We start from the raw sequence: 11,739 nt of genomic DNA on the forward strand, positions 1-11,739 counted from the left end.
AAACACACATACACACAATCACAGTCTCTGGCTGCCTCAGGAGTGTGTGTGTGTGTGTGTGTGTGTGTGTGTGTGTGTGTGTGTGTGTCGTATGTGTGAGTAACAATAGATTAAAGAAGTCTTGTGAGTGAGGGCAGTTGCCTAGAAGAGACAGAAGACCCAGGGTTACTCTCCTTGAAATTTAAAGGAAAAAACCTTCAGAAACTACTGTTTTAAGCTGTTTTGATACTTAAAAATATCAAACAATTGCAAAAATATGTTTTATATTAGACAAAAAAGTTTTAAATTTCTTGAAATGTGTAGCATTCACAACCTTTTTCTAAGTAACTTTTGTCTTTTATATAATTGTTAATGGACAGCAGCAAGCTCATAAGCCTTTTGTTAACACACAGTTGATAAGTAAGTTAAAAGCAAATAAACTGAAATTAGAATAAAATACTTTTAAAACTGTAGTTCTTAATTTGTTCACAACTATATTTTTGCCAGTTTAGTTCATAAATGTATTTGTATGTATATTTTGAAAATTATAATTGTAAAGCATGCTGCTTTGGCAGATCAGGAAGCCCCGCTAATATTTGGCACCCACAATTCAACCAGGAGGGGGAGCACAAGTCACTGGTACAGGTTGTACATTCTCTTGGGCACGTAAAGTAAGACGGCTTAGGGAATACTGAATTAAATGACTAAAACCACTAACCAAAACTCTAAATTCACATGCTTACCATTGGTGCAGATTACAAAAATTACCATTTGATTTTAATTTAGTTTCAACTTTTGTAGGGAGTGATTGCCCGTTCTGCCCCCCCCCCCCCTCCCCCCCCACCACCCTTTAATCTGCCCTTGCCTGTGTGTGTTTTCTGTTTATGATGAAGGCCTTGTTGGCCAAAAGCTTACTTTCTTACAGTCTTTTTGTTGTGCTTATCTGTGACTGAGTATCTCCACTATATGGTGAGCAGTAACTATCCTTTTCACAATATTGTCAAACTTAGGGCGTTAATTATATCAAAGTCATGTTTTACTCACAAAGAATGAGTTTCATTGAGTACAGTGGATTTGAGCTTAACCTTGAAGAGTCACACTATGCAGTGAATTCAGAATCAGTCAACACCAGTTCCCTAATACATAGAAGAAACGTTAACTTTCCTAACATTTCAGATGATAAAAATTTCTTAGTTAAGATGCAAGTCTAAGGCCCAAGGGTATCCAGTTCATGCATTAAAGTATAGAAGCCCACAGGATTACATTAATTTCTGTGAATTCTTGAAGTCTGTTTTTCCATAAACCCTTATGTTTTCAGCATGAATTTGTAGAAGATGGCAGTGAAACTCTATTTTATCTTGGAGGAAGACCAGCATGTATTAAGACTGTGACAAGTGGAAAACGAAAAGAAGGTATTGTCCATATCCTTTTTGTGGATGGGAATATTATTGAAGAAAACAATTCTGTGTAAAGCTTCTGATAGATACTAGTTTTTGAGCTTACAGTTTGAATGTCAATCTAGAAGTGCCCTTAAATGTCACTGTTTCTGAACCACCTTCATTGTATGAAATTAAAGTGAATATTTTGTAATAAAAATTTCTTGATTATATAAATGACCAACACAATTGTAATCACAAATAAACAAAGATGCTTGCCACTATGTGCCTTTTGCTGCCAATGAATAAATGAAAAATGTCAGCACATATATATATATATATATATATATATATATATATATATATATATATATATATATATATATATATTGTACTTATGAAACAAACTGTTGTTGTAAATACATATAATTTGTATATTCACTTTTAAACACAGTTTTAAATAAAATGAGTAATTTGTATGAATATATTCATTTATAAACAATTTCCTCTTAGTGTTAGCATGTACTTTTTTAAAAAGAATTTGATAATGTCCTATTGACTCCTGTGAATGCATGGTGTCTGTTCCTTTGAAAGAACAGACATCACATAGGTCCTGCAACTGTGAAACACTATATGTAAATTGAAGGGAGATGAATGCCTTCAGTTGCAGTAGGACATTAAGCAGAATCAGCAGTGACGAGTCAAAAATGTGTACCAGACCAGGATTCAAACCCAGGATCTCCTGCTTCCTAGGCAGATGCAGTAACCACTGCACCATCTGGGACACAGCATCATCGCAACTGCACAGAGTATCTTGGTATGCCTCATGGTCGATCCACACTCCAACCAAGCACCACCTATCCACAGTCCCTGTCCATACTTTTCCATGCATTCTTGTGGGGTTATTCTTTATAGTGACTTCCTTCAAAATATGGTGCCTGAAACTTGATTCTAACCTAAAAGAGGTACCTCTCTGACATCAGTAACCACAGGGATCCTGCATTGTGTGATGGTGGCCCCATACATTTCCTGCAAGAAGTTCAGCCAACCTACCTTTCCCTCTCCTATTCAGGTGCAGGCCATGTCTAGTATAACCCCATCTCCCAATTGTGGCAACGAGCACTGCACTTACCAGGAGTACCGGTATGAAATGAGCGTTAAGATACAAGTGTGTCGATAGGGCCTTAATTTTTTTTTATTTGGTTGGTATGACATCTGTCAAAGATATTTAGTATACATCAAGTCATGGAGCAAACAACATCATATGTTTTCATCGTGTTAACAATGCCAAATTTTGTACCAGAAAGTGATGATTTGCGGAAAGCATTAATTCTTTGTTTTCATTTGAAAAAAAGTGCTGCAGAGTCGCATCGAATGCTTGTTGAGGCATATGGTGATCATGCTCTATCAGAAGCAACATGCAAAAGATGGTTTCAACAGTTCAGAAATAATGATTTTGATATAAGAAATGAACGTGGAAGACCACCAAAAAAGTTCGAAGACGCCGAATTGCAAGCAATATTGGATGAAGATGATACTTTTGAGTCAGAAGCAAATGGCAGCAATACTAAATGTTGCACAACAAACAATTTCTGACCGTTTGAAAGCAATGGGAAAGATCTAAAAGTGTGGAAAATGGGTGCCACATGAATTGAATGAAAGACAGATGGAAAACCGAAAAACCATTTGTCAAATTTTGCTTCAAAGACGTGAAAGAAAATTAACTTTGCATCGAATTGTTACTGGCGATGAAAAATGGATTTATTTTAAGAATCCTAAACGGGAAAAATCATGGGTTAATACGGGACAACCATCAACATCGACTGCAAAACCAGATCGATTCGGCAAGAAGACAATGCTCTGTGTTTGGTGGGATCAGAAAGGTGTGGTGTATCATGAGCTTCTAAAACCCGGTGAAACTGTGAATACTAATTGCTACAGACAACAAATGATCAATTTGAACTATGCATTGATCGAAAACAGACCAGAATGGGCCAGAAGACATGGCAAAGTAATTTTTTTACACTACAATGCACCTGCACACAAAGCAAAACTGGTTCAGGATACAATCAAAACACTTGGCTGGGAGCTGCTACCCCACCCGCCGTGTTCACCAGACTTGGGCCCTTCTGACTACCATTTGTTTTCATCAATGGGACACGCATTGGCTGAGGAACACTTCGATTCCTACGAAGAAGTCGAAAATTGGGTACTGATTGGTTTGCTTCAAAAGACGAACATTTCTATTGGCGTGGTGTCCACAAATTGCCAGAAAGGTGATCAAAATGTATAGAAAGCAATGGTCTGTACTTTGAATAAAATGTTTTTAGCTCGAACAGTCCACGGGTATACTGCCGGTTCATAGTGTCCAACGGGCACAATATTTCGGCAATCAAACATGTCACCATCGTCAGGTGCGCTGTCAAACTGAGCTCCTGAGGGCGGGCGGCCGATTTAAATCCCCGCGGGCCGCTCTCTTCGCTGTCCACGCCCGCGCGCCAGCGGTCCCGAAGACGTGGGTGTCAGCCGCCCGCCCTCAGGAGCTCAGTTCGTCAGCGCACCTGACGATGGCGACATGTCTGATCGCCGAAATATTGTGCCTGTTGGACACTATGAACCGGCAGTATACCCGTGGACTGTTCGAGCAACAAATACGCGGGAGAAACTGATGAACCACATCAAAATGTTTTTACTTTTCATTTCAAAACTAGTGTTTCATTTTCACAAAAAAAAGCTCATTTCATACCGGTACACCTGGTATATGAGAATTCATTTCAGACAGCAGTAACCTGCTCAACTCAGACTTAACATGGCTCACAGCTGTATTAACCCAAGGCTGGTCATGGCACTCCAGGGCCTCCTTAAAACTCACATTTGTGTGTAGTTGCTACTCCTATTTTATCCAGGTCACCTCTAATGCTGTAATTACTGTTCTTGGCAAGGTTATTTCCTGCTCCACCTACTATAATAACCTGATCCTCTTTGCCAAAACTTTTGCACAGTTTTCTTACATCCTCTGTCACCTGGCTAAGACTAGCACTTGGCTTCACAATACTTGTGACCTGGTATCCTGCTTCTAACTCTTCCTGCACCATCTGGCCTACACCCCTCCCATGACTACTACCCAGCAGCAAGACTATTTTCGTCCTACTCTCTTTTGGTACCAACCTATACTGAGTTTCTTGGCTAGAAGCCTGCTGCACCCTACTGTAACCTACAGCTGTATGAGGCTCTTTCCATCCTACTTCAGGCTAAATTTATTCAATATTGATAGCTCAAATGTACAAGAAGTACACATGCCTATTAAAATTTTTTATTGACATCACACTAGGAGATGGACTACAATGGGCCCACTGAATTGCAACTAACTAAAATCAATAGACTGGTCAGACTCTCTTCAAAATGTTATGATCACAAGTGCTTTCAGTTTTATCTCCTATTTTCAACTGAAATAGACTTCTATTTTGCCTGCAGATTTCTCGAAATTTCAACACATTGCTGCGTATACACTGTAAATGCCTTCACGACCTACTTTATTGACAGCTTATGCTGCAGCTGGGGCACATAGCGCTGCTTTCATTCTTGTTGTGATTTCTCTTGTGTCATCATTACTGTCATTCTAGATTGATGATACAAATAAATTATTCGGTACTTATTATAGTCTGTCCCTGAAACTTCTTTGTAGCATCTCATTGATGTTATTTGTTCCACCTCTGCTCCCAAAGTAAAATAAGATAATAGTTAACCCCTTTTTTGTCAGAGTTAAACCCAGACACTCACATCTGAGCAGCTGTAGACAGTAGCCATGTGTGTGTTTGTGAATCATGCTTTTGCGTGTGTGTGTGTTTCTGCTTCTGAAGGAGAAATTATGTCTGAAAGCTAAAAGTTTAGCAGTCATTTCATTGTTTCTGTGAGTGATTCAGTGCCTCCTCTATGTGGTTAGTAGCAATCTGTCTTTTCATATTGTCATTATTCCATCGTGGACTTTCCTTTGGTTGACTCTAAAGGAGTTCAGCCATCTTAAGCCTGCATGGTGGTATGACTTGTCGTAGTTTCTATCTTTACCTTGCAAACACCCTTGCTAATGGACAGTAGTATATTGTTTTACACATTATGTGGCTTGAATCCACACTTATCAAACGCCTATATAAATTTTTAGAGAATACAGTGACTTGTTTTATGCAAAGCAGCAGTAATTCACGATTGTGGAGAGATGCAGGGCATCGCAAAGCAAATATCCATGCACACAGCAGTAATGTGTGATTATGAGAATTGTCATCAACAGATCTATAAGTGTCTTTTGATTATGAATGAAAAACTACTTATGTTTAATATTCTACAATGTTTATTATTTATAAACCAGTTTTTGGCTGTTACATCACTGTCAAGGGCAAGGATAAATATGTGTGGTTGTGAGATGTTGCAGAATATTACATCATTGCCATCATTTCTCATTCATAATATATACTATATTATATCAAGGACCAATGGAACAACCAGTAAATGCAAGTATTTTTCCCGTACTGTGCTACAGTGAACAGTCTGCATCCACAAGGTATGCTTTCCATGAAAATGTCCAAAAGTTTTGTGGATATGTGATTGCGTTTCTCCTTCAGTGCAGTTCGAAAATTTGGTAGCCTTGGATCTTGGCATCTTCTGTGCAATACATTCCTTAAAAGACCTCTACGCAAGCTCTATAGGAATCAGGTGTTTTGAATATGAAAGGCATTTTACTTGTTCAATGCTCTCAGTTGCCAGTGTGTCGTCAGTGTGATTGATTCTTTAAGAATGATCCTCAACACTTATGAGAATCAAGTCATAACCCTTCTTTGCAACAGCGCTTTATTTTCTGTGATCCTCTAATAGCAACAATGGAAAAAATGGTTAACAGGAAAGCTTACAACAGCATGTCCACCAGCGGGTTCACGTCCTGCTGTATCCAGATTTTTTTCACCTTTGCATTTTCTAATAGGTTGTGCACACTTTCTTGTTAAATTAATACAAATAATTTCTTCAATACTTGATGTTATGTAAATGTAAGTTTCATCTTCATTTTGTATGTTAATGGCTATGGTAAATTACCTTCTAAAAGGAACTGCTGGGACTCAAAAGATGACATGAAAAACTCGGATTTGTCTTGGTCTATGAAAAGAGACAGATTTTTAGAAAAATGTAGGTTTCTTCACTGCACAGATAACACTAAGATCGATCATAATGACAATGCATCCAAAATCCGTCCAGTTATGGAAATGTTGAAGAAGCATTGGATTGAGAAATTCATACCTGAGGAACACCTGTCATATGATGAATGTATGGTGAACTACCTTGGCCGCCTCATGTGTAAACAATTCGTCTGTCGTAAGCCTATTGGATTCAACTATAAGATTTGGTGCCTCAGGATGGATGGATATTTGGTAAATTATGAACTCTATCAAGGGAAAGGTCCAACAGAAAATGCCATCTATGAGCAGTTTTTTGGCAAGGCGGCAAGCCCATTACTTCTTTTATTAGATGAAATCCCCGAAGTGAAGAGAGAATGTTGCTACTGGTTCTATATGGACAACCTATTTTCAGAGGCATATCTCTTTAATTTCTCAAGTACTATGGATACTCTGCCATCAGTACCATCAGAGAAAACAGAATTCTAAAATAATGCCCACTGGAATACAAAAAATCATTTTCCAAGAAAGATCGTTGACATTTTGAGACAGCAATAGAGAAGAATGGTGGGTTATTGCATGAGCTGTGGCTGGACAGCTCAGTTGTCACAATGATCTCTTTTCCATGTGGTGCTCAAGAAGTTGACCAAGTCAAGAGCTTTTCACAACTAAAAAATCAAAATATATTGATTCTAGGACCAAAGCTGGTAGGAAAAATACAATACATATTTGGGAGGCACTGATAAGATGGATCAGAATCTAGCATGCTACCATAATGGAATGAGAAGCAAGAAATGGTACTGGTCTATCTGTACATGGATGTTAGATGTTCCCATACAAAACAGTTGGATTTTGTATAATAAAGGAAGAAACTAAAATATTTCTCTTCTGGAATTCAAGAGGGAAGTAGTAGCAGTATACTTGCAGAAATATCAAGCTTTATAAAAAGAAGCCAGAAGACTTTCTGCATCAAGGGCATCTTCTGACAGTCGTTGTATAAGATTCAATTAGATTTAATAAAACTGACCACCTCGTCCAACATACAAAATGAAAGAAGAAAAAGACGTGTGCTCCCAAGGACTGTAAATCTATTGTGAGAACAATGTGTTCCAAGTGTAAGTTGGGATTGTGTATAGATTGTTTTATTCCGTTTCATGTACAATAATACTGAGTTGAAGTATTTGATTCTTTTAGGCATGTCAATTGTCTTGTGACATAAAACATCAATTTTATGATGAAGAGTTTATATTAAATTTATACAAACTTATTTATTTTGTTGAAGTAGTAAACCATATAAATTTAGGTACTGATAACGCCAAGCGATACTATATGGCAACATCAAATTTCTCGCTAAAGGCAGTAATGACGTTGGTAAAAACATTAAGTTGTGTAATTTGTGCCTTGTAGAGACACAGTAAAACAAAAAACAAAAAAAATTCAAGAAAAAATAAATTCAGGTACTAATGGGTTGACATCTCCATCCAATGGACGGATCACTATCAACAGTGTCACATTCCCTCAGATCGTGAGACAGTGCACTAAGCTGAACAGATTTCATAGAGAAAAAACCGGGACACTTATGTTTATACTTTACACTTCAGCCCACCTTTCTTGTCAGTTATCGTGATAGTATTTTGAAATCAATAATAGGCCTATCATGATGAAGATGCTGAAAAATTTATGGCAAGATTGTATCTTCATTTTGTGAATTAGAAAAGAAAATGTAAATACATACACATGAATAATATTCTTTTTGCAGAAATAAAGAGACAAAACAATATTCCTTTTGATTTTAATACTCACATCAAAGAAAGTTTTGCATCAGCCTGGTTCACAAAATTCCTGAAGACGTTGAAGATGGGTATTGTATCACAGACTCAGTCCTTTTGACTGTTCAAAGATGTCACTAAAACCGCCCAAAGATGTAAACAACTATGCATCAGCAGCGCCTGTTAGACGGAGGGGTCCGACAGCCGATCAGTTCCAGTCATTCCACCAGGAAGGAGGCACACGGCTCGTGTTGTCTGTAGTTCAGTCATGTCTAGACGGTCAATACAGCGGTTCGATCACATCTGCAATGTTTCTTTGTGCCAGGAAGGGCTCTCAACAAGGAAAGCCTCCAAGCGTCTCTGAGTGAAACAAAGCGATGTTGTTTGGACATGGAGGAGATAGAGAGAGACAGGAACCGTCGATGACATGCCTCGCCCAGGCCGTTCAATTGAATAATGCTTTTCATGCTGCCACAGGACATCGTGTTGCGACTCAAAACTATGTGCAATAGACTGCATGATGTGCAACATTACTCCCGACGTCCATGGCGAGGCCCATCTTTGGAATCACAACACCATGCAACGCGGTACAGATGGGCCCAACAATATGCCGAATGGACCGCTCAGGATTAGCATCATGTTCTCTTCACCGATGAGTGTCGCATATGCCTTCAACCAGACAATCGCCGGAGACGTGTTTGGAGGCAACCCGGTCAGGCTGAACACCTTAGACACATTGTCCAGCAAGTGCAGCAAGGTGGAGGTTCCCTGCTGTTTTGGGGTGGCATTATGTGGGGCTGACGTACGCCGCTGGTGATCATGGAAGGTGACGTAACGGACGTACGATACGTGAATGCCATCATCCGACCCATACTGCAACCATATCGGCAGCATATTGGTGAGGCATTCGTCTTCGCGCCCCCATCTTGCACATCTTGTGAATGACTTCCTTCAGGATAACGACATCGCTCGACTAGAGTGGCCAGCATGTTTTCCAGACATGAACCCTATCAAACATGTCTGGGATGGATTGAAAAGGGCTGTTTATGGACGACGTGACCCATCAACCACTCTGAGGGATCTACGCCGAATCGTCGTTGAGGAGTGCGACAATCTGGACCAACACAGACTTGATGAACTTGTGGATAGTATTCCACGACGAATATAGGCATGTATCGATGCAAGAGGACGTGCTACTGGGTATTAGAGGTACCGGTGTGTACAGCAGTCTGGACCACCACCTCTGAAGGTCTCGCTGTATGGTGGTTCAACATGCAATATGTGGTTTTCATGAGCAATAAAAAGGTCGGAAATGATGTTTATTTTGATCTCTATTTCAATTTTCTCTATAGGATCCAGAACTCTCGGAACCGAGGTGACGCAAAACTTTTTTTGATGTGTGTAGCTTGGATATATTTTCTAAAATATTTAGTCATTTTCTATTTTAAACAGATACAATTCATTAATTCTAAAAGGTAAGAAACATTACTAGTCAGTAATCAGATATAAATTATGCATTTAATCCTAAGTTTCACCTTTTGTATATTTATCATAAGAAGGAATGGATCCTAGTAATGCCTTGTTAGAAAAAAGACAATAATAAAATTATCTGCAAGACATATTGAATTGACTTTTTACAATAGTAATAGCTGTCATTGTATAAAAAGTAGCACGACCTTTTTCGTCATGCTAGTACATGTTAATCAAACTAAAAACCCTTTCTACTGCAGCACTTGTCCCTTTCAAACCTGGCGCAAAATTAATAATTTTCTCTACATTTTCCAAAGAAACTTTTTTTTTAAACATCCACCTTTCTTCTATAGGCAATTACTTCGTTACCTAATCTCTGATATGCTGTTCCGTCATGTTTTTAACTTGTCCAAACTTATCGATTTGCGGATTCTCGTTGAACGCGGACAGAGGACTGTTATGTTGAGACAAAAATCTAAGATAAATCTGAACATAAGACCATTAAGGCAGAGTGTCGCAACGAATCCAAGGTAGACCCCGAATGTCCGAATACTGAGCCGATGATGATGATGATGCCTGGTTTGTGGGGCGCTCAACTGCGCGGATATCAATGTCCGTACAAATTCCCAACCTTTACTCAGCCCAATCTCGACACTTTCATGAATGATGATGAAATGATGAGGACAACACAAACACCCAGTCATCCTCGAGGCAGGTGAAAAATCCCTGACCCCGACGGGAATCGAACCCGGGACCCCGTGCTCTGGAAGCGAGAACGCGACCGCGAGACCACGAGCTGCGGACGAATACCGAACCGAGGTCCAATTTTTTATGTAACCCACACGGCCATCAAAAGTGTTTAGAATGATTTGAAGACCTCTTTTTCTGTAATAATTCCTTCCTCTACAAGATTTTTCAACAATTCTTTAACTACTGATGTTATGACTCTGTTGACCTTTCTAGAAATTAACTTTTATATAAGACTGACAATGAAATTAAACGTTTCAGTGCGCAACATATTTCGACTGTCAACTTTTAAATGGTAGCAACAAACACATCTACCTGATCTGCTAAAAATATCAACCATAATGAGAAAGAGCTGTTAGAGAAGAAATTTTTGCAAAATCTGAGGGCAGTTGTCACGAGACAAAAAGTATGACTTAAGTGCTTCGAAAATATCCAGGACCATCTTCAAGGCTGGAAGAAGAGAAAGACAACGTTTTTTGTTGTTACTTAAGGGGGCAGTGTATTCAACACCATTAAACTCGCAGAATTGTTTAAGGCCTGTGTTCTAACAGTAGGTACTAACTTTGTCCGCACAGTGGATCATCCGCCGACTAAGCCAAGTGCGGTATACATTGTGAAAACATGTATTTCTATAACGTTTACTTCTAGGAAATTTGTTTTTCATAAATATTTGATTAAATGAAATACATTATTGCAGGTCGCAAAAGACGCAGACACTTAGAAAGCTATTGATAAATTCTACTAAACACTCATAGACACTTAATGTTTACTTCTTCACAAACTTGTATAAAGGAAACTACTAAACTGAATGCGTTCAACGAAGTAGATACAGCGGCTTTTGGCAGCTGCTCTGCGATTGGACTACTGCTAACACCTTCAAAGAATACACAGAAAGCTCCAGTCTATCAACTTAACGTGACAGACGTTAGAGCTGCGTTAACACAATCTTGGATCAGATGCAATTTGGAAAAAAATTTTCTTGGTTAGGCAGGTTTAAAATTTTCACCTATGTTTAGTTTATACCTACACGGGGATATAATGAGTTTAAAAACGGATTGTTGCGACAATACCGTACAATTACAAGAAGTTATAAACTCAAGTTTCATGAAACGCAGTTTTGACGGATTTTTGAGCCGAGTCCATTTATGTTCAACTTTTACTTCAAGGTTTTGTGATAATTTAATGCTACTGTTCATTATATAAATCTTTGAAGCGCTGGCTTGACACTCAAGGGACTGG

General features: G+C 38.8%; 1 protein-coding gene across 1 annotated transcript in view; it reads left to right on the forward strand.

Moving 5' to 3' along the window:
• LOC126183831 (fas apoptotic inhibitory molecule 1) overlaps window positions 1–1,690 on the forward strand; it is a 65,872-nt gene extending 64,182 nt beyond the window's left edge. Inside the window, exon 5 of the mRNA XM_049926088.1 lies at window positions 1,298–1,690. Coding sequence (XP_049782045.1) covers window positions 1,298–1,450 — 153 coding nt within the window. The 3' untranslated portion in view covers window positions 1,451–1,690. The remainder of the gene's footprint in view (window positions 1–1,297) is intronic.
• Window positions 1,691–11,739: the final 10,049 nt, after the last annotated feature.

The sequence above is a fragment of the Schistocerca cancellata genome, chromosome 4, assembly GCF_023864275.1.
Source record: "Schistocerca cancellata isolate TAMUIC-IGC-003103 chromosome 4, iqSchCanc2.1, whole genome shotgun sequence".
In the NCBI taxonomy this organism is placed as follows: Eukaryota; Metazoa; Arthropoda; class Insecta; order Orthoptera; family Acrididae; genus Schistocerca; species Schistocerca cancellata.